The sequence below is a fragment of the Epinephelus lanceolatus genome, chromosome 12 (genome assembly GCF_041903045.1).
Source record: "Epinephelus lanceolatus isolate andai-2023 chromosome 12, ASM4190304v1, whole genome shotgun sequence".
In the NCBI taxonomy this organism is placed as follows: domain Eukaryota; kingdom Metazoa; phylum Chordata; class Actinopteri; order Perciformes; family Serranidae; genus Epinephelus; species Epinephelus lanceolatus.
In genome coordinates, this window is record NC_135745.1 from 36115894 (window position 1) to 36140117 (window position 24224).

A 24224-nucleotide genomic window follows, 5' to 3' on the forward strand; every position below is an offset into this window, starting at 1 on the left:
TGCAGTAGCGATCGTGCACTCACAAGAAAATGGTGGTAGATAAAGACAAAGATGAGCTGAAGCACAAGAGAGTATTTAAATTATTCTGGAAACAGGAGTTTGATTGGGTAATGTTAGAGGATGTGGGCAAAACAAAGATTAAAAATCACAATTGACTTTAGTCTTTGTTGAGATTTAATAACTCATCATTCATTCATTTTCTGTAACCACTTATCCTGTTGGGGGTCGTGGGGGGGCTGGAGCCTATCCCAGCTGACATTGGGTGAGAGGCAGGGTTCACCCTGGACAGGTCACCAGACTATCACAGGGCTGACACATAGAGACAGTCAACCATTCACACTCACATTCACACCTACGGACAATTCAGTCACCAATTAACCTGCATGTCTTTGGACTGTGGGAGGAAGCTGGAGCACCCGGAGAAAACCCACCCTGACACAGGGAGAACATGCAAACAATTTGTATAGGGGCTGGTAAAGACTGACTTTGGGCAAAAGATTTCTGATCTGCTTGGCAAAAAAACCCCATTAATGTTAAACCTCACTGTCCCATCCTGAGATCCAATATAAGTTTAGACGTTATGTTCTGTGTCCACGCATCTCATCTTCACATGGTAGCATACAGCACCTTCTATTACCGCGGCACAGTAACATTAGAATATCAGATATATGAAATATGAAATAGAGAAACAGTAATTGCTGTAGGTACTGCAGTTCCTGCTTGTGAAGGCTGTGGGAAATTCCTAACCAGTTCATTTTACAGTACACCTCATTTGATTAATACAAAGAGATTATAATTGAAGAGATCCACGTGGCAGGCACAGCAGCAGGAGCAACTGGCAAAGGGTCACGCAATCAGGCCTTTTTTTTTCTTAAGATCTTTGATTTTTCTGTGAGTATGAAACGCAGCTCCACAGCTCGATAACGTGAAGTGTAGGCATGTACGAAGTGAAGCAGGGTAGCTGAAGTTGACACGAAAGGGTCCACATTTATCACCCTGAAGCTGTCACACACACACAAACTAAGCATTAACTGCCAGGGGTTCGATAATCCAGAAATGACAACACACACACAAACACCAGTGGGCATGAAATGTCAGGGGTCAACACATTTAGGAGTGTGACTGTGTGTTTTGTCAAAATGCATTTACAAGTTGTATACAAGTGTACTGAGAAAGGGGAAATGTTAATTTGCTGTTGTTGAAATGGTGTTTGGTCCTGAGGGACGTTGTTGGCTGTGTTGCCCTGTTGTGTTAATTAGAAGGTTAGAGGAGGTCTGGATACTTTATACCTTGTGTATGTGACACTATTATAGGGGTCAAGGTCAGGAATGTGAGATGGGGTGAAGAGGCAGAGAGGGTGGGTGTCAAACAGTCCATACCTGTCACAGCTCAACCCCTGACCTTTCTGACACCCACCCGCATCCTCCTCCGCTAAACCTCCTGGCATGGCACTCTGCTCTAAAGCCTGAGGCTGCAGATGCAGGGAGGGGCAGAGGATGGCTCTGCTCAAGTGTTATTCCAAGTGTTTTTGCCACGAGCTTGTCAATCTGTTTCATGTCTTAGTACGCCACTGGAATCCTGCGCTGTTCTGCTCAGCGTGCCATCACGATATTTCATGCTCCTTGCAAACAATACGTAGGTGCTGGACATATTTCAAGAGTGTGTGTTTAGACTGGCAGGACACAGTTGGAGAGACAGGCCTGAAATTAAGCACAGCCGTGCCAGGACAGGCCCCGTCTTCCAAGATCACGCTGTCTGTTTCTCACTGGGTTTGTTTCCGGAGGATTCTTCTCACCATCGCTCGGTTACTGGCATCAAGTCAGTGTGAGATACCATAGTGGATGGCATCACAACAATCGGGCTAGATTAGAATTAGGTAAAGGTTTGTTATTTTCCAATGAAATTAAGTTCAACATTTTTTTTTAAAGGTTTCAGTTTTTCCAGCAATAAAGAAACCCTTATTTTTGACTGTACTGAACTTCAGTGTGTTTTTAGTACTGGCTAATTGAAATGTTCATGAGGTACTGCAGGTTGGCATGATATGCTTTTGTCTGACAAGTTATCATATTGGCACCTTGTGTTTCCCCGAAGGTTGACAGCTCTGGCCTGACAGATGGGATAGGGGGTGTTCTTACACAACTCAACACTCACTCTTCCACCTATCGCCACACCAAGTTCTGCTCTCAAATCTAACACTTCAAAGTTACATGAACCCCTCTTCACATCACCATGAATTAAATCCACCACACAGCATTTATTTAAAAAGAAAATACGTACAACAGTGGTGAAAAACTCCAGGAGCAAATGCCAGGAGTTAAGTTTCATTAACAATGAGGGCACAGCAGCATCACCTGTTCCTGTATTTCTAATGATACCCAGCTTTATTCACAAGTCCACAAGGTAAAAAATATGTGCTGAAACATATTGGTTGAATGAAATGCAGACTAATGTAAATGTGCCCCTAGCCAACCCCAAAAACCCTCAGAGAATACACATTTTTTAGCTGTAGCAGAACCACAGCTGATTTTTTGTGTGATAAAGGTATTGTTTTTCTTTGGAAACAGGAGAATCTCTTGTAGTTCCCATCTTTATCTGTACCAATGACAATTGGCGGTGAAGATTTTCACTGCTGTGCATTGCCGTGTGTGACAGGTTCCTGAAAGCAGTGGCATGCTCTGCTTTGGGGGCATTAGGAGGGAAGGGGAATGTGGCGCTATGTTTGGAATCTGAGATGGGTCCACATGCCAGCCAGCACGTCTCTAGCCACCCGTACCCTTTTTACCCTCCCCCCATTTCACTCTCCTTCCTCCCTTTCCCTGGCCCTCCCTTGACGTCATGGCAGCCCGTGTGAACTAAACTTCCTCCTGGTCCTCAGCAGAACCAGCATATTGATAGAAGGCAGCTCCTCTGGAGGAGCCTCGCTTCTGTTTTCAGCCGGATGACAGCCCACGTCTTGTTTGCGTGTGCCCGAACCCTTTTTTGCACATCCTGTTGGATGTGGGTGGAAATGTTCTCTGATTAATTTCAGGACACACCCCATTCAAAGCTGAGGTCAGAAAGAGGCGTTGTAAGCTATTCTATTTACTTGCAGATTTTTGCTCAATGACAACAGTGATTAAAGGACAGTCAAAACCTAATGATTGTGTTGTTTGTTATTAGGGGTTGTTGACATTTTTCAGAGAAAAAGCCCAGACAGTTCCCTAGCTGACCTCTCAACTCTCTCACAATCCATCAACCTAAGAGCTACTTGAACTTCAGGCCATGACTTTTTGGGTTGGGAGAGGAATCCATCAAGATAATTGTGGATTCTTCTTGACACAGTCCATGACTCTTACTTTGCTTTGATTTTCGTGTTAGCATAGCTCCCTGCCTCACGCAAGGTGAGACAGCAACCTGAACGTTTCAAACGCCCGCTGGGGTTTTCATCAAGGCACTGAGGGATGCTAGACGAGTGTGGGCCTGCCTTCATCCTCCTCAAAGAGAAGACAGTCTGTAGAAATGCCTTTTATTTCAATAGCGCTCAGTATTTTAGGCACAGTTTTCATTCATCATTCAATCCTGAGGGCAGGTACCACAAGTTTAGCAAATATGCCTACAGTACCCTGTTTTTGAAACATGTCAAATGTTGCTTTAGGATTCGTGCCAGCACTGAAATTGCATCGAGATAAACTGTGTTTCAGCCTCATAGATACAAGACAGGGGTGTGGTGGTCAGGTGTAGGTGAGGCTCTTTGTTGACACTGCACGTGTCACATGCAGGTTGGTGTCACAGGGTTTAAATTCCAAGCCACGCCAAGTCCATGCCAGACCGTAACAAAGAGAGCTTTGACTATCACAAATTACCTTTCCATTGTTCAATGTTCAATCAAGCTGAAGTCACCCGCTTTTAGGGCTTGAGTCGGATGTTGATGAACTGCAAAGGAAACATACTGTGCTGCTCTGAGCCTGACAGAAAGCTCAGTGTTGGCAGAAACAATCATTGGCATCATTTTCTGCCCTTGTATGGACTGTATAGTCTGATGAGAGGTGGAGATAGAGAGTTCAGAGAACAGATGTAGATCATGTGGGCTTAGCTGATGTCTTTTCAGTAACGTGGCTGCACCTGCACCACTCTTATTGACTCCATGCTGACAAATGTTGGTGGACTGTTTATACTTTGCTGTATGGCCACACAGACAGTGCTGAATTCAGAATAAAACCTCAGAGCACGAGGCCTTGGCCTTGATTCAGTGGCTAAATACTCATTTAAGTCATTAGTTTGGTAGCAATTGTTTGCAGAGATACAACAACCAAGCTTAAGTTGTGTCCCAGCTTTCAAAGAAAGGAAATAAGAGTATTGTCAGAGCTGTGAGCCAAGACTGAGGCCTGACTTGATAAAGCAAGTAGAGCACAGGAAAGTACAACATAATGGAAAAATCCCTTCAGAGTAGTGAGTGCTTTTTTCAGCCTGCTCTTTCTGTTTTGTTTTCTAGCTCTTCCATGTGGCGTACGTCCTCATCAAGTTTGCTAACTCACCTCGGCCTGACCTCTGGGTGCTGGAGCGCTCTGTAGACAACGGGAGAACCTTCACCCCATGGCAGTATTTTGCACGTAAGTTTCCATGTCACTGTCTTTCTGCAATGTTTTACTTTTTATTGTATTCTTAAAAAAATAAAACAACACTTTCCTGCACAATGCTTCATTACTTGTGGGCTTGAAAATCAAAGCTAATGTTCCATACAACCTGCCGTTCCCCTGACTATCAATGATTTGTGAGTAAATTTAGTAAATCTGGAATGCATGTTTGTGTTTTTTAAAGATCTCCTCCACTCAAAAATGTGTTTTCTTCTGTTTATGTTTCCTGAAATGTCTGACCTTGACTATACTGACTGTATCTGTGCAAAAGTTTGTCACTAGAGAGGTGTCGTGATATTTCTCTGAGAGGGGCGATGTCTGTGCACTTCTAAAATCTGAGATTAGTTACGTCACCAATACGAAAGCCAATTGCTGTCCAATATGCAACACTATTTGACAGGAGAACGAATACCAGCAAAGAAACCTAAAACCTCCAGTGCAGAGCAGAATTATTACATTTGGAAGAAAAATCTCAGCCAGACAGACTATATCTTTCTGCAAACACTGATTTAACCTCTTGTATATAATTACACAATAACAATATGGCAATGTAAACACTCTGTAACATGTTTTGCAACTACTAACATTGTGTCAGCCACTGCTGGTCAAAAGTTAACAAGCTAACAAAAAATATAAAAAAAAGATGCTAACTACACTTGCCATTCTGATATGTCTACTTGTCACCGATTTTGAAGCACAACACACTCCCTATCTAAGGGTGCTTTCACACCTGCCCTGTTTGGTTCAGTTCAATTGAATTCAAGTCCTTTTGCCCCCTAAGTGCGGTTCATTTGGGCAGGTGTGAACACAGCAATCGCACTCAGGTGTGCACCAAAACAACCGGACCGAGACCTTCTTGAAGAGGTGGTCTCGTCCGCTTACAAACGAACTCTGGTGCAGTTCGTTTGTGGTGAGAACGTGTTCCGACCTTGATCTGAAGCAACTGCAGTCACATGACACATTGTTTGGGTTAAACATGAGCATGTTACAGTCCTGGAGGATTATTAATGTGCACCTCCTCCTGTACTGCCTTAATATGCACGTTCAGCACATCCAATGCATCAAAACATTGTTTTCTAGTTGGAGCCGCGCCTCGTTTTCAAACTGTATGGTTTGACTAAAATGAACAATGACAGCAATATAGTCCACGATGAGCAGCGCTAAAATCAACCTGCGTAGTTGTCCCTCCATTGTGACATTAGAAAGTGTCACATTTATCTTGCAAGTGTACTCTTCTTCAACGTTTTGTTTACTTCCTGGATTTTTCCCACATAGAAATTCTACCAATCAAGAGCAGCTTTCTCACACAAGGCATTTGATCTGGTCTTCTTATAAATCATGCCGTGAGAACACGAACCAACTCTAGGCAATTATACAACTTTGGAACAAAATCTGTCCCTGATTCAGACCAAAGCAAGACAACTCTAGGTCTGAAAGCACCCTACACACATACACATACACATATGGCTGAATCAGTCTGATGCTAACGCTAATGTTGATGCCATCTTGATGCACACTACTCTTTCACTGGTCAGCCTAGAGCTAGTCTCCCATAACCAGAGCAACGTCCACACTTTGATTTAGCACTTTGCCAGTGCTGGGAAAAGCAAAAAGGCCAAAGCAAAACTTGCGAGCAGTGGTGGGGGGCAAGGCGCAAGGCCAGATCTGGAATTTCTCATGGAGGGAGACTGAGTGGATCAGCTTAAAGTCCCTTTTCAGAGTTGTTTTGTTTTGCTTTTGATGTGGGAAAGCTATCTTAAACAAAATATTTATCTTATTTTTGCGTACATTAAAATGTGCCAGAAGGGGCACTTCAAATACGTAATGTCTGCTGTTCTTTGCTGACTAAACAACACAGTTTTGATTTCATCCCGAAAGCTTTTACATTTTTTGTCCGTTGCACCTGGCAGCATGTTTTCTCTTCAGGTGCAACAATGGTGTGATGAAATAAATAGAAGGAGATTGGAAAGTGATTCTAAAATGTGCCATGCAAAAACACAACAGCAGCAACCACCCATCAACAAAATCCTATCAGAATCACAAAAAAAAAAGACACGAAGGATTATTGTCTTTGTAATAAACAATTGTTATATGATAATTAGCAGATTTTGGTTGAAAATAGTCCTGTTTCATGGCAGACATTTTGACTCTATATGAGGACATGCACAGGTGTAACCAACAATGGGCTCGCTAAGCCATGCCAAAGATCCATCATGTGGAGTACCAGAGCTCCGGAACTGGCACTGCTGAATGGAATACAGCTCTTATTATTATTGTTATTAATTACACAGGTGTCTTTCCTGCCATGACAAGTCAAAATGCCTGCTCTGAGAAAGACCCATTGTGAAGACGGATTAAAATTTGTTTACTAGCACACGTTTAATCCCGGCTCACTGATCAGCCTGCTTAAAAATTTAAGACTGGAAGTGCGTGTGTTTACGGTGCATGGAAAAGAAGAGGAAATCAAAACTAACAACACAACATTATAACTTTAAATGAATTCCAGGATAAATGTCAGGATTTAAACTTTTATGCTCTGGGGGCAGATTTTGTTTAGAAAGTGGCAAGTGGTGGCACGCAGTATGTTTCAAACTTAATTACTAGGCCTTTGATGTCGTACCATTTCCAGGTAACCTAAACTTCATACCTGAATACATCCTCTTAATTTACTGAGCTGGCATATCTGAGTTATGTTGTCTTATATCTGGGAGGCACCTGTGCACACAGATTGCCAGGAACACACAGCTGTGACTCATCAGATTTACAGTGTCTGAGTTTCTCCTTGCCACTTTGATCCAAGTCCATGTTCATGCACAGACTCAACTTCTGAAACAACTAATTAAATCAAATGATTTATTCACTGAGCTTTAATGTGTTTGGAGCCTTTGTTTACTTTTTCCACAAATACAGATTCCACTTTACTTATCTTACTTTTTCTTGTATTTAAAAATCAAGGTGAATTCACTCAACATAACAGTTGCTACTAGCTTTCTGGCTTTGAGTGGTCAACAATAGGGTTAGTCCAGTGGCCAATGTATATATTTTCAAACCGGTTTAATATTCAGCCAAACACTAGACCGGTATACCAAATTTTACCACTAAGTGTCGCACTTGACTTAGCAGCTGCTCCCGCGTGGAACATGATGACGCCGTATCTCCATAACATCGGAGCTCTCTGTCCACACTGAATCTGTTAAATATGCATTTCTGGTATGCCATGTAAACAAAGCATGTAAATATCAGCTGTGCGCTTGAGATCAGACTTGCTATTTTCTTACATTTGTAACATTATTTTACAGAAAACACTTTTCTGTTGTGATATTTACTTGAAATGACAAACAGTATAGCCAACAGCAAGTAGGTTGTTAATAGTGATGGTCATTTACTCTACCATAAACGTTCAGCTCCATGGCAGTCACCCTCCGGCCCACTGCCACTAAATTTAAAATTTTCAAAGTCACTTAAGGAGACATCGTAAAGATAATTCCTCATTCAAACTCAATGAATCACCCATTCCTCATCCACTGTGGCGCCTTTAAAGTGAGCAACAGGAATAAATAGAAACAGAGCAGCTTAAAACAGCGCAGCAGCCAGTTAGGACACCTCTTTCGTCGGCTTCAAACCCAAACTGTAACCCTATTTATGCAGTTTTAGTTTTTTTCAGACTCTGCCATGCCTCCTTTTATCATCCAAAAAACACATGAACTTTCTAGTAAACAAAAACATCATGCCCACTCTTACCCCTCCGACATCTGCTGAACTTTGTCACGCTGACATATTGCTTATCTGTAATGCAATTCAAGTTGGAGTTAGCACCGTGATGTCAGCACAGGTTGCTGATGTAGGCTACCTTCTGATTTGCTAGAGTCTGTCTTAATGACAAATGTTGGTTCAGCCAGTTTGCATAAAATCAACCAGTTTAAGCTCAAACACCTGACTGGACTGGTGAAACTGGAAACTGATCCAACTGTAGTCAGCAACATGATTTTTAAATACAAGGTTTTTTAGGAGATGGCCCCTAAATATCAGATGTCAGAGCTTTACGCAAGTACCTGAACACACTGGTGTGTCATATTAACTAGTGATAGAGGAGGTTTCCAGAAGTTATACATGTGATAATATTACTTTCTTTAGATTGACATGAAAAATGAATGGAATATGGATTAAGAGATTAAAAGGATTTCTTAATTTTATTTTTAATTTTTGCAGATTCAAAGCGTGAGTGTATTGAAAAGTTCGGAAAGCAGCCCAATGCTCGCATATTACATGATGATGATCAGCTCTGCACCACAGACTACTCAAAAATCGTCCCTTTGGAGAATGGAGAGGTAAAATATCATATCAAGTTGATCAATGAAATCAAAACTGCAGCGTTTTATGACCTATCGAAACAATCTTGTGAAATAAATACATTTGTGTTGTCCAGATTGTGGTGTCTCTGGTTAACGGTCGGCCGGGGTCCAGAAACTTCACCTACTCGCCAGTGCTACGAGACTTCACAAAGGCCACCAACATCCGCCTTCGCTTCCTCCGCACCAGCACCCTGCTGGGCCACCTGATTTCCAAGGCCCAGAGGGATCCCACCGTCACACGCAGGGTGAGGCACATACTGTACAATCTCACACAAAGGTGTCGTGCTGGCAGACTCAAGTTTCCCATTTGGGAAAGCCACATTTACAACTTTGCACCACCTACTCTCCAGCTTCCTTTTTGCTGACACAAACACACCGACCTGCTCCCTCCTGTTCACACATTCATCCTTGTCAGGGACTCATGCCAGATCTTTCTGTCCAGTCATCATGGTAATTCCTTTGGTAAAGACAGCGAGACTGGCTCGGACAGCTCCACCAGACTGCAGGTGCATAACATGGCAACTCTCCCGACAGCAGGAGAACACACACTGTAAAATCTGACAACTTGATCTCACTATCTAAAAAATCTAGGAAACCTATTGTCTAATAAGTAATATAAATATTAATCTTAAGTTATATTTACTTAAAATGTAGCTGTGTTTACATGATTTTGTGAAGTTGTTACAAAATGAAATTAACTTGTTCTCTCTGTTAGCAACGTAATCAAACAAAGTTACTTTAACTTAACCAAACAGTTGTGTTTACTCAGTAGAATTTAGGAAACTGATTGTTCAAGATAAATAAAGTAAACACAATAAAGGGTGATAAATTGGCGGAATTATTTTTCATATAACAACAAGGCCACGGTTTGTTGAAACAAATGAAGTCACAACAAATCTACTTTTATGGTTTATGAAATTATATTTGAAATAAATCTGGAAATATAAAGACAAAATCTCAGATGTCACTCAGGATTTCAACAGGGCTCCATGACACAGCTTTATCAAAAATACCAATTTTTAGTCGTGCTTCAGCCACCTTCCATATACATATTATACACACTCTAAACAAAGGTGCTTTACAGCACCATAGTTCTTTGGCGTGTAAACATAGGGGAACCTGTTTTGGTGCTATATGGCACCCATATTTTAAAGATGCCACACACACTACGGGACCCTTTAAATTTGGAATATTTCTATGCACATGGGTAAAAAAGGTTGAGAGCCACTGCTTTAATTTGTTGTCCTCTGGAAATGGGCAGGGAGGTTTGTAAGCAATTTTATCTTACTCTTTAATTACTAAACCAAGCTAAACTAAAGTAAGTTAAGCTAAGCCAAAATAAGCTAAACTAAGCCAAGCCAAACTAAACTCAACTAAGCTATGCTAAGTGAAACTAAGCAAAGCTAAACTAAACTAAACTAAGCTAAACTAAGCCAAGCTAAACTAAACTAAACTAAACTAAGCTAAGCTAAGCTAAACTAAGCTAAGCTATGCTCGGTGAAACTAAGCTAAACTAAACTAAAATTAGCTAAGCTAAACTAAGCCAAGCTAAACTAAACTAAGCTAAGCTAAGCTATGCTCAGTGAAACTAAGCTAAACTAAACTAAACTAAGCTAAGCTAAGCTATGCTCGGTGAAACTAAGCTAAACTAAACTAAAATTAGCTAAGCTAAACTAAGCTAAGCTAAGCTAACCTATGCTCACTGAAACTAAGCTAAACTAAACTAAACTAAAATTAGCTAAACTAAACTAAGCCAAACTACACTTAACTGAACTAAACTAAATTAAGCTAAACTAAACTAAACTAAGCTAAGCTAAGATAAGCTATGCTCAGTGAAACTAAGCTAAACTAAGCTAAGCTAAGCTAAACTAAATTAAAATTAGCTAAGCTAAACAAAGCTAAACTACTACTTAACTGAACTAAACTAAGTTAAGCTAAACCAAACTAAACTAAACTGAATTGAAAGCAAACTAAACTAACTAAACAAATCTAACCTAATCATAACCTAACTTAATTTAGTTAATTTAAACTAAACTTAAAAACCAGTGGAGAACCTCTAAAGAACGACTGGCTCTTCAGCTTAGTTTAGTTTAGTTTACAGGTGATAGAACCAGTAGAAAATCCCTAAAGAACCTTAAAGGGGCTCAAAAAGTTCTCTGTGTGATAGTGGTACTATATAGCACCTCAACCCACACCAAAGAACCACTGAATATGTAATAAATAAAAGAACACTGTAGGTGTTACATCTGTATTCTACTCGAGGCAAACTAGTTGGTCACATTTTTGTATTCTTAAACATGTTAACATAACAGAACTTGAGATATCCTAACTCCACCACATGCAAAATTTTCTTTGTCATGGTCAAGTTAAGTCAGACTAGGTTTACTGAACTTGCTAACACTTAGAAAGAACAAATTAATTTCACCAGACAAACTTTACAAAAATAAGTAAATACAGTTTAACTGTAGATAAACTTAACAATTAAATATTAAGTTAACATAACTTGAGACTAATAGGTACATTTACTTACCTTCTTACCTACTTACCAGTTTCCTAGATTTTTTAGAACAAGATCATGTCAGATTTGTACAGTGTGCTGCATCAGAGTAATGAGGCTAAAACCTTAGTTTCTTGTTATGTGTTTGAGTTATGATTTTCTGTAGCATACCTTCAGTGAAGTTGTTCTCAGTAAATCATTGAAGATGTAATTCCAGAAATGTATCCTCAGGGTTCATGTCAAAAACAACAAATTAGTTCTGCTTTATTTGACGTGCTGAGAATAAATCTGTGATGTCAGCTGTTGATTCTTGTCTTTTATTTTTTTTATAATGCACTGATTCACCCCATAAAAGTAAGCTTAGCTCATGGTCTAAGTTTGTACAACTCAGCATGATCACTTCACGTCTGCTGCCAAGCAAAGCCAGACATTTGTTTTGGTGTGGCTGATGTTGCAGATAACACTGCTATTACTGAAATGAATCAGTTAATAACATTTTCCCTTTTTTTGACAGTATTATTATAGTATCAAAGACATCAGCATTGGCGGACGCTGCGTTTGTCATGGGCATGCACAGGCGTGTGGTGGGGGGCCTAACCAGGACAACCCAAGCAGGTTGGTAATGCCCTTCATCTCAAGCAATGCTTTAAATAGTTGACCCAGTACTTCTGTGTGGAAAGCTCTGGTTGAAGCATTTTTCATCACTCATTAATTATAACCTGACCTGGTTTCTTGTGAGCATTTCCAAAGTTACCTTTAAAGTATAACTTCAACCAGTGAATCCATTTCATTTGTTTATTCATTAACAGAGTGTAGTAGTTTTTTTTGTACAATGGGCTCCTGTGTATAACCTGAGATGACTTAATGCTGAACATACAGAGGCAAAACCACAGAGATGCAGCCAAATCTGGTGATTTTAAAGATAGTGAATTGTTTCTCAGGAGGGGAAATTACCTCATATGTTTGTGAATTGACATCACCATTGTAAAGAGCAACAGATCATTGTACTTACTCTGTTTACTTGATGTGATGTTACAAATAGTTGGTTAAAGATCAAGATGTGTGATAAACTTCTCCTTCGAGCCACAGTTGCCTTCTGTACCCTGAACATCTAAACAACAAGGCAACAAAGCATTCAGTCATGCTTCATTGTGTTTCATTGTTTGGTTCCCGTTGGTTTAAAGCTGCTCCTTTCAATATTATTGTATGAGCAATGACTAACATACACAGTTAACATAGTGAAAGGGGAGTGTTATCACCTGATTCTGCAGTTACCCTCGTCTCTATGAAGCATTTTAGTGTCTTTCAACCCATTGTTTTGGTTGTACGGCCCCCAGGCATCTGTCTGTTCTATTCTCGTGAATGCGATATCTCAGGAACGCCTTGAGGTAATGTCTTCAAATTTGGGACAAACATCCACCTGGACTCAAGATATGAACTGATTAGATGTTGGTGGTCAAAGGTCAACGTGACCTCAAATGGGTCCTATTCATGTGAACACGAGATTCAGCAATGCAAACATCTTTTTTGCCACAACTCGAAAATTCATACTCTAATTATGACAAAATTTCACACAGATATCTGATAAGATAAAACGATAAAGGAATTACATTATATACTCGAAAGGTCAAAGGTCTGGGGCACCCAGTTGCTCAGTTGGTAGAGCGGGCCCCACATACAAAGGCAGTTTCCTTACAGCAGCGGCTGCAAGGCTCGATTCCAACCCAGGACCCCCTGCTGCATGTCATCCCCCTTCTCTCCCTTCCTTGATGCCCAAAACTGTCCTGTCATTGAAGGCAAAAGAGTCAAAGGTCATTTTCAATGTCACATCATGATGTTCTGCAAAAACACTTTTCTGGCCATTATTCAAAACCATACTTCAGGAACAGAAGAGGAGACGTTTGGTCAGGGTTAGCAGACTAATCCTGAGTGTCCATCTGTGGTAGAAATCTTAAGTGCTGCCGGCTTTTAGATGTTTATGATGCATCCATGTTTTCAAATATGTAGCTTCTTTTCAGTATCATTCATATTCAAAGCATTGTCAACAAGATACAACCACAATGTGGTCAGAGATGGGCAAAAATACATCAAAATGTATTTTGATACAAAATACCCCTCAAATAAATGTATCAAAATAAAATACAAAATACTGGTGCCAGAAAATGTATCAAAATAAAATACATGTATTTTGTATTTTCAAATACAGAAAATCCTTTTTTTCTTTTTCTTTTTAGCAGCGACCCGCAGCTCTATAGGTAACTCTGTTGGTCGGTTGGTCGGTTGGTTGGTCGGTCAGTTGGTCGGGTGGTTGACAAAGCTTTTCGTGAATATCTCAAAAAGTCCTTGACCAAAAATGCTCAAAATTTGCATACTGCAACTAGAGACCATGAGGAACTATACCAGAAAGAATGCCCATGATTCATCCATAGGTGGCGCTATACTAACTGATTCAAATTTTTTTGTGAATAACTCAAAAAGTCCTTGACCAAAAATGCTCAAAATTTACATGCTGCAATTGAAGACCACAAGTAACTATGCCAGAAAGAACAACCATGATTCATCCATTAATGGCGTGATAGTAGCATATTTGGTCGCAGCTATTGCAAATTTGCACTTGTCTTCTCACAATTTGGTGTAGGCTACCCTGAAATATTATTCATTGATTCAGATTTAGATTCAGACAACTTTATTGATCCCACGTGAGGCATCAACCACAACAACATACAATTTCCTATGTTATGCACAGTCCAATAAAACAGACCACTAGGTCATTGAAGGGCACACTGAATGGCCCAAGTTTAAAAAAACATATAAGTAACCTATAAGTAAAAAATATTGTTACATCCAATATTATAAGAATGTGTAGCCTATTATTTTTGTTTTTTGATTCGTTGAGAAAGTATTTTGAGTATTTTAGATACAAAAGTACTCCACTCAAAAGTGTTTTGTTACAAATTACATTTACTTTTTATCGGCCTCAAATACAAATTACAAAATACTCAAATGTAATTGAAATACATATTTTAAATACAAGTAATAGAAACACTGCCCATCCCTGAACGCGGTAATACTATTTTGGTTCTGTCCCACTGTTTTCAGCTCATTGCTCAGCACCAAATAATAGACAGATTAGCACTAGCCAACTAGCAGCTTGAAAACCAGATACATTCTTCAGAAGTTGGTGGAGTCGGAAACAGCTAAAATTAGAGTGAATGATGGACTCAAGAGGTTGTCTGAAACATGTTGTTTGTATAAATAGGCAGCTGTTTGCTGATACATGACAACTTAATAAGGTAATAATATGCCTGTGTTTACAGCTTGTTCTGTCCTTTACTTAATGAATGTTTAGAGAAAGCACTGGGGAGGGGGGGTGCTGCAAATAAAAATCTGATCATCACTAAATCCAGGTGTCTCATTTCCTGTTTGCAGACGCCAGTGTGAGTGCCAACACAACACCTGCGGTGAGTCATGTGACCGCTGCTGCCCAGGCTTCAACCAGAAGCCATGGCGTGCTGCAACTGTTGACAGCCCCAACGAGTGTCAACGTAAGTGTACATGTACAATGGTTCATTCATTGTGGAAACAAAACCACACTCTGCTACTCCCCACGCTGCTGACTTCTTGAATTACGACCCCCAGAGAGGCCTGAAGTGTCCCCTTGCCTCTGTTATTTAAACCCTGTTGTGAATGCCCTGTTATGGTATTGTAGAGAGCCTCAGTGAGGAGTTGAGAGGACGTTCCTCATACGGTATGTATGATGAACAGCACAGTGCACGACTAGCTCCAGGATAACTGCTGTTTGTCATCCTAGCTAGCTAGTCAGCCGGCTAGCCAGGCCCCCCACCTAGTCCCCCATGCCAGCTTATCTGAGAGCCTGTGTCAGCTGGAATCTAATTGCTTTGGACTGTTGACAAATTTCCCCGTCATGAAAAATGACCTTGAAGCAGCCACAAATGAGAGAGAAAGATGAAGAAGACTCTAATTAGTGCACCCATGTGGTGGAAATGCGCCCTAACCATTCATAAACATTAATGAGACCCATACAGGAAGAGGATGTGCTTTCTTTTTTAACTTGGATTTTATAGTTTCTCCTCATATTTAACAACCAGACTTAAAACTCCTTTTTGGAGAATGAGTGGCTTAAGGTTCTTAAATACAGACAGGGGAGTCTGGGGTAATTTGCTGAGGCATATAGAATAATTCTCTGTGTGTCTTGGGGGTTTCCTCCTCAGGCTGCCAGTGTTTCTCCCATGCCTTCGACTGTTATTACGACCCAGAGGTGGAAAAGAGGAGAGCAAGTTTAGACACCTTCGGCAGGTACGACGGAGGAGGAGTGTGCATCAACTGCCAGGTATGAAATGCATGTCAAGTCTAAACTGATTCCTGTGTGTGCATGTGTGTGGTTGTAGGGGAGAAGGAGGGTATCAAAAAAATGAGGAAAAATTCCATGTTGTCTGTGTCCTCCGTGGGGCATTTGATACCGCACCACTTACTCTGCAACCTGTGCAAACGGGTCTGTGAGGCCGCAACAAACTTTTTCCATTTACACACTTTGCTGTTAGCTCTCCAGGAAATCTGTGTCATCATGTTTTATCAAAATAAAGTTACATCAAGTGTTATTTATATGATGTGCCTCTGGAAAATAGAAGCAGAGAGTGTATGAAACCATTGTGTCTCATCAAATGTGTCAGTGTGCATTTGAAATGAGAAATTCCACTTCACAGAGCAAAGAGGACTCTTGTGTTTATCATTCTGTTCTCCCTGATCAATCATGTAGGACTTATAGCTCACACATTATTTGTTTGTTCTTCTTTAGCACAACACTGATGGAGTGAACTGTGAGCAATGCCTTGAAGGTTTCTACAGACCTTATGGAGTACCTCCGGAGTCCCCTTCTGGATGCATACGTGAGTTGCGTTTCTGTCTTTGTCCCCTTGATTTAAAGGGGAGACTGACCACCTTTTATGTCCAATCAGTGTTGATGGGAAATGTAGTTGATTGAAGCAATAAATTCTTCAGTGCGTGCCTTGTTGACTGAGAAGGCTGAGTTTGCAGCTGCAAAATCTGTTCTTCCTGCATCTATCCAGGGCATTTGGCATGACAGTGACGTAGGTGGAGGCAAGGTAGAACTACAGGCTGTATTACAGTTTGTATCGCAAACTATAGAAGCTAACCGTGAAAATGACATCCTAAAATGTGAGTGCAAAGGATGTTATAGATCAGGATACATTTTATAGCGTTTTGACTGATTCGGATATGCAGCAGTATTTATTTGAGCTGAAGCCCTGCAAGAGGATACGGCTGGTGAGGACCCTCCAGAACCTGAGCTGTGGAGGGCAAACACCAACTGGTGGTGTCGTTACACAGAGGGCCCTCCGATACCAACAGAAATTGAATTATTCTGCTGCGATGAATTTCAGCATGGCCAGTTTTAGTTGGACGCTGTCACCGATGTCAGAAGAGCCCCGAAAGAGCTCATCTGCACACTACTATGCAAAGAGTTACTCCTCACTAAGACAGAGATGCGCTGGTGACCTTTTTAAGGATCCCACAGATAAACACGAAAATAACCAAGACCAGCAGGGCCGAGAGGGCAGATGACCATTGAGCGAGTATTTTTGTCACATAATGCTATTGTAAGCTATTTCATTTAGCTGCATCTTGGCAAAGTGCTTTTTGCCAACTGGGTGGCAAAGAGTGGCATCTTCGCCAACTGGGTGTGGGCAGGCGGATTTTGCAAGTTTGGCACACCGTGCGCCTGGTGCAGCTACTCCTCTTTCCCACCTCCGTCCCTCCTACCTGCGCAAGTCGGAAAGAGGGAGGAGAGAAGGCGTGGAGTGGGTTTTACACACATCACACCAATCAAATGAGCCCCTCTCCTCGCCCTTAAATGCGCTGTGCGAAGGCGTAATGAGAGTTTACTCAATTCGCCATGGCAGAAGAGAGCAGCAGCGTCAGACGGCCAAACTCCTCCCAGGAGGAAACTGATGTTTTGGTCCGGGAGGTCCAAGCTCGCAGTGTCCGAATATACGGAACTGCGAGCAGACCTCCACGGGCTGATGATGCAAAGGTAGCCTGGGAGGAGGTCACCACAATTGTAAATCAATGTTGCGTTTCTCTCGTGCGTGCACGCTCTCTCTTTCTCTCTCGCAGTCTCACTCTGTTTCTTTTCTTTTGACTTTTCTAAGATGACAGATGCTGAATATATACTCCCTATCTGATGCTGTGGCTGTTTGTGGTTGGCTGAGAGGGATGTGAACTCATTAGTTGGCAGCTGTGTTAATCAAATCAGGTTGGGTTTCCATTACGCGTGCCAAACGTGCCAAACGGTGCCAATCCCCTTTGATCTGACGTCAGATGTGACGGGACAGTCGATATAGAGATACATTTATGTGCTGATTGCAGATAGTTGCATTGAATAGTGGTTTTTTGGGTATTTATTGCATCGTTAATGTGCCTGATATTCTGGAAACCTGCCTGTGAGGTTTTGGTGACGTGTGCGCACTGTCCGCCGGTCAGCCAAACTTCGGCTTACACCGGCTGCGCTCCCCCTGCGCTGACAGTAGACCTGGTTTCAGCTGGCGAGCTTTTAGCACACCTTCGGTGAAGCCTTTTGGCACGAAACTGTCACTGCGCCAAGCTGGATCTGTCGACACCTCCCCCTGCTGCGCCGCCACACCCATCTCAGCACACCTCGGTCTGCCAAACTACCAAACTGAGCGCGCCTCGGGTTGCGCTGCTCGAAACTAGCTCTGCGCGGGGTTCGCCACCCCGCGCCACCCTGCGCTGCGCCGGGAAACTAGAGCCCTAAGATTTGGCCAATTAAATAATAGTTATAGGCGTCAGAAGCTTGTGCACAATGCATCCTGGTACATGTAGGCACAGAAAAACTCAGCTTTCTTGGTCAATATTAAGCACACTGAGGAATTTATTGCTTAGTTCGACTACATTTACCATCAACACTAATTGTACATCCATGTAAGCTGTGGCAAACTTTAACTTTTTGGACACTAATAATTGGACACTTCCTAAATAGTTGTTGCTGGTTTGTTTTTTTTGCTTTGCATGGATTGAAATGGTCATTGTTTGTGCGAGTGCTGCAATCTGTTTTCATTTTGTATTTCCAGACATATGGAAATAGGAATTATATTAAATAAATGAGAGTGGAAATGCCAATTCAGATGCCATTTCAAATCAGTTTCTGCCACTACTTTAATGCAATTGAAAAAAGAGAAAATGTTATTTGTGAGGGTTGAACTTTGCCATCTGTCAGATGTCCAGGACACAGCACTAGATGGGTTTTAGAACTAAATAGTGTCTCACCATGTAGGCATTTGACCTGCAGTTTATATGACAAAAAAGTGAAGCCAAAACAGTCTTCTATTCAAAGAGAGGCATCAGCGTCTTGTTTGAGACAGACACAAATGGCACCACTGAACAAGCACCACCGGCACCACTGCTTGTATTATTGCTAAACTGGGCTCCGCTCTTGTTTACATTACTTTAATGGTCCGTGGCTGTTCCTCGCTATATAAATAGCTGCCAGTTGTGTTTGGACATTAGAGGGCAGTGGAATTAAACCGGTTGCCCTGAGCACTTTGAAAAGTAAATCATAAAATCCACAAACTCGTTTAGGTCTGTTTAGCAGAGGAAGGTGTTGGTTTTGGCAAAAAGCAGAGTCAGTAAATGTTCAGTAATCATTATCTGCCCCTGAGATCTCTCATTTTGAGATGATGGATGACTGAAAGCTTCCTGTGCTTGTTTCTGATATTTGACTCATATATGGTGAATTTCTTTCTGCCTTACAACCAACAATCCTCTGCTGTCTTTATGTGTGTGGATATCCATGTTAGTCTGCATTAGTGTTGCTTTTAAAGGGATAGTTGGGATCATTTGAAGTGGGGTTGTATGAGGTTCTTATCCATAGTCAGGGTATTACACACAGTAGATGGCATGTTCCCAGTTTGGACAGCTAAGCAGGAGTACCAGTACAGGAGCTAAGCAATACACTGCTTTAAACGGGGGTCAGCAGCAAGATGTATTTTAGCCACCTAAAAAAGTCCCTCAATAAAATATCAATATCAGTAAAAATGACTGCTATATTTAGAATATTTTTATCACTTCCACATCACACAGCCATTTCCAACAGAGAATCAAAGCCATTATATTGATCTCCTCAAAGCCAGACACCATTGAGAGAAACAGAATTTTAACGCTGCTGAACACAAGAGCTGCTGGTCTGCCTCTGCTTCTGTCAGTTGGTTTGTTTGTGCTATTAAATGACTTTGGCTTTTAAAGGGCTTAGTTGGGATTTACCAAAGTCACACAATAGCACAAAAACTGATTGAGGCAGTTATTAACCTGTGTTCAGCAAGCTAAAATTACTGTTTTTGTGAATGGAGTCTGGCGGCTTTGAAGAGAGCAAAGACGAGGAACTGAAACTGTTAATGGCGTCCCTGTTGGAAAGGGTTCTCTGATGGCGAGGTAACATTTTGAGAACATTCTAAATATGACAAACACTTACATTTTTTTATGTGGTACTTTTTGGAGGAGGCTAAAATACGTTTTGCTGCTGCCCCACCCATGTTATGTCGGTACTCCTGCCTGCTTCTCCAGTCTGGGGGTGAGCTGACCAACATCCACTGTCTGCAAAAGAATGAACATGGATAAGTCCTTCATACAACCTCACTTCAGAAGATCTGAACTATCCCTTTAAACCGTAATCCACTACAGATTATTGAATACATGCCCTAAAATGTGATTTTTAACATATTCCATTTACCCTAAATACTTGGGATTACTTTTTGAATACTTCAAAATCCTCTTGCTGAGCACATTTGTCTGTTCTAGATTTCCACGCCAAAGACTCATTCCTGACAGTGTCACTGATGTGCGTCGCCTCTGCCATCACCATGTGGCAGGTGCACTGCACGTGCACGCATTGTTACAATTTAAAAAAGAAATCTGTTTATGAGAAATGTGTGCCTCATATGAATTTTAGAGCAGTGGTTCCCAGCTGGTCCGGCCACGGGGTCCAGATTTCTCCTTGGTCATTAGTTCAAGGTCCACACAGTTGAATGCATTCAGCATCATACTTGCATTTGGTCATGTATTTGTCCAACTATTTTGCTGTCTGTCAAGTAGCTGTGGCTTAGTCACTCACTCTACTGCAGGAAACGGCACTTCAAAATAAAAGCTCTGTGCCAGAAATTCACTGTACTTCAAAATAAAGTCTGTTTTCACTTGTAGTCACTGGCAGTCCACTCAGAATGGGCCGGCGACCCTCTTTCAGACCGTGACCCAACAGTTGGGAACCACTGTTTTAGAGCAAACAAATCAAAACATACACATAAAGTAATCCGTCTTCAAGTTGTCTATTTTTTTTTAAAAAGTTACTGTATTCAGAATATTGTTAATTTGAGCTATAACTTTAACACAATACATTTACTTATAACCCTAACACTGTTACTTGTATTCTCTCACTCCCCAACTCTGGTCTACATCGATGCATCTGTTGGCATGTGTACATATTTGTCTGCAAATGTTAATTTAAAACAAACATGTGACCCCACCAGCCTGCAGGTGTGATGAAAGGACGACAGCCGGCTGTGAGATGGGGTCTGGAAGATGTATCTGCAAGCCACAATTTGCTGGAGAAAACTGTGATCGCTGTGCTGACGGATACTATTATTACCCTCAGTGCATTCGTAAGTTTTTTTTCCCTTATCAAATCCTAGATACCCAATTCTCCCTCAGGATCATGCATAACAGAGAAAACATTATCATTTGATTAAATGATGTGTCTGTGTTTGGGAGCTCAGTGTGTCACAGTATACAGTATCATGTGAAACTGAACCCACTCTTTGATGTTTGGGATCAGTTTCATGTTCACCCTTTTTTAGCCTTGTGTGTTACAGTCTGTCAGTTTTTGCCCAGAGGAGAAAAATGCAACTATTTTGGACTTGTTATTATATGCTCAAAGAAATATGCCTTTAATGCTGCAGGGCTACACACAGGAGGATGTATGCACATGCTACAGGACTGACGCATGCCAAACCTCCATCCAAACAAATAAACTCAAATATTAGACACACAAAGGAGGAATTCCCTCTTATCTCATTCTGATCTGGCTACAGACTCAGGTGTCTGCCAGGGCATGGAGATAAGCCAACCAGTCTTTCATCTTTTGGAGTTGTTTTTTTATTTTTTCTTCCAGTCTTTGACTGTCATAAATCCTTTTTAAGGTAGCCTATCTGGTTGAACTTGCTGCAGTGTTCGGATTCAGTGTTCTGACAGTCACTTGTTTTTTGTCTGATGGGGCATTTATGTTTTAAACTTTAACTTAATCTATTTTAACTAGTCCATAAAATGAGTCATAGAGGCATCATTGTAAACCTCTTTGATGAACCAGTGATATCATTCTTAAAGTTTTTACAGTAATAGAAGAAAAAGCAACAAATCTAATCTGTCCCCCTGGCGGATTGTTTCTTATGTCATATAACTTTAAATTAATTGCAGATTGCTAAATTCAGACTTGGCATTTTATGAGTGAAAGATAGATTTATTACTTGAAGTTATTATTAAAACCGGGTCTCTCATCTCCGGGCTATTAGCACTGACAAACTAGTCTAAACATGCGGACACAGTATTTAAGAGGCTGTCTGGGTTTCAAGAGACTCCTCTCTGCTGTCTTGTGTCACTGTAAGATTTTTACGATTTGTGTTTGTGATACAGTAGATCAAAGTTGATTCAGTTTATTGCTGGCAGAATGCTGTGATTCATAGGGGTCTCAGTGTTAAAGGGATAGTTTGACATTTTGGGAAATACCCTTATTTGCTCTCTTGCCAAAAGTGAGATGAGAGGATTGATATTGCTGTTCTGTCTGTATGTTAATGCTAGATGTGTAGCAGTTAGCTTAGCGTAAAGACTGGACACAGGTAAACAGCTTGTCTGGCTCTGTTCAAATTTACTGAATCAACCAAGAAAGTCAATGAGCATATTTCCCAAAGTGTCAACTATTCAATTAATCATTTATTTATCACATGAATTTAAAAAGAATTACTCTGTATCTCAAAATAATGACTTACTTATTTCAAAATACAATCAATCAAACAATTATTTATTTGTCACATGTGCAAGGTACGACTCCAGTGAAATGTGATGCCATCAGCTCCCTTTAACTTGTGCACTGTAATTCAGTCCTTTTTTGTGTCCTCTTACATTTTAAGCTGCGACTCAGTGAATTCATTGATGACAGGGGGTGGCGATATGGCCCTAAAAAGTATCACGATATTTCAGGGTATTTTTGCGATAACGATATTCTTGACGATATGACAAATTAGTAAAAAATAAATTATTAATTTCAGAAAATAGACTTGCAACAGAATTAGTCATGTAGTTTTACACTACTTTGCCTTCAAATATTCAGTAAAAACTAAAGAAAAATTATCTCATTTCTTTAGTTTGTGAACAACAACAGTAACTCAAAGTGAGATTCATATTCTGTATACAATATTAAAAGTTCAACAAAATAAAATCTAACACAAATCACACATTTAAACAGCTAAATGCAAAAAATGTCCCCTGGGATCTATATATATATGAATCAACAGGTAATTTCCTTCTTTTAGCAAAATCCCAAATGATGTTGTATTTTTCCACCTGGACCTTTATGCTCTGCCATTTCTCCTCTAATCATCATGTGCTCACGGCAAGAGAGGAGAGGGAGAGACGCTGTGCTGCTGCCAGAGGAGCCGCTGAATGAGTTCCCTCTGAGCAGTAACTCGCTAAAAGAGTCCGGGGCTGTTCATAAAACATTCAGGACGCCACTGTTTATTCCACACTACTGAGGCTGCTGCTGTTTTTAGAACCATCGCAGAGTCTGAAATAATTTTGTTGTCAGCCATGCTTCTTGTTGCTGTGGGTAACAGTATGACGTCAGTATGTCAACAAGTCGAAATATTGTGAGTATCACAATATGAATTTTTCATATTATGATGCTACAAAATTATAGCGGTATAATCGAGAATTATATGATATGGCACACCCCCATCGATGACATCATCATGGTTTGTTCACATATCTCGACCTCAAGATGGCCGCATGGTCGCTCCTCCCAAACATGGGAAGTGACTCTGCTCTGGACTTCTCTGAACGTCGTGTATCAGTGATCCAGAGTGTTTATTCCCCTTGTGGCGCAGTGTGAGCAGGAACAGGACAGCACCTCAGATTCCCACAGTCACACCACCTTTAATAATGTATGCCTCAAACTGCATAGCAGTTTGTTGTTTATGAGTTTGATGTAATTTTTCAAATCTTACATCAAAAGCAACCTCCCACTGCGATAAATAAAGCTGACACTTTTGGTTTTACGTGATCACAGTTTCCCATCAGTGGAGGTCTTAATTGCGTTGCTTTTCCTTTGCAATCAGGATATCCCGTATACGAGCCGACCACCAAATCCCCTGCAGGACCTATTGTGGGTAAGCTCAAAAAACAAGCAATGTCTTGTACCACAATTTAGCTTAACAGATGTTTTTAAACAAGCATTTAAAAATGCTATTACTGTTGATCCTCTTCTTTTTTTTCCATTCTTTTTTCTTCCTCTCCATATAGGGCCCACTGCCTGCCCTCCGGGTTATTTCGGCTCACCCAGCTGTCAGCGTGAGTGTGATTACACCCGATATGTTGTGCTGCTATGGAGGTGTTTACAAGGCTGTGTTATGTTAACTGCTTTTATTGCTTCTTCTCATTTGCATCAAC

At 40.9% G+C, this 24224-nt stretch overlaps 1 protein-coding gene across 3 annotated transcripts in view; it reads left to right on the forward strand.

Moving 5' to 3' along the window:
- The window catches only part of LOC117263515 (laminin subunit alpha-3-like), an 85952-nt gene that overhangs the window by 13417 nt on the left and 48311 nt on the right, over positions 1–24224 (forward strand). For all 3 annotated transcript variants that reach the window (XM_033636947.2, XM_033636948.2, XM_033636949.2), the window contains exons 3-12: positions 4472–4589; positions 8823–8941; positions 9040–9210; positions 11977–12077; positions 14892–15007; positions 15695–15813; positions 16279–16369; positions 21038–21169; positions 23894–23944; positions 24078–24125. In XM_033636947.2, coding sequence (XP_033492838.2) covers positions 4472–4589; positions 8823–8941; positions 9040–9210; positions 11977–12077; positions 14892–15007; positions 15695–15813; positions 16279–16369; positions 21038–21169; positions 23894–23944; positions 24078–24125 — 1066 coding nt within the window. The remainder of the gene's footprint in view (positions 1–4471; positions 4590–8822; positions 8942–9039; positions 9211–11976; positions 12078–14891; positions 15008–15694; positions 15814–16278; positions 16370–21037; positions 21170–23893; positions 23945–24077; positions 24126–24224) is intronic.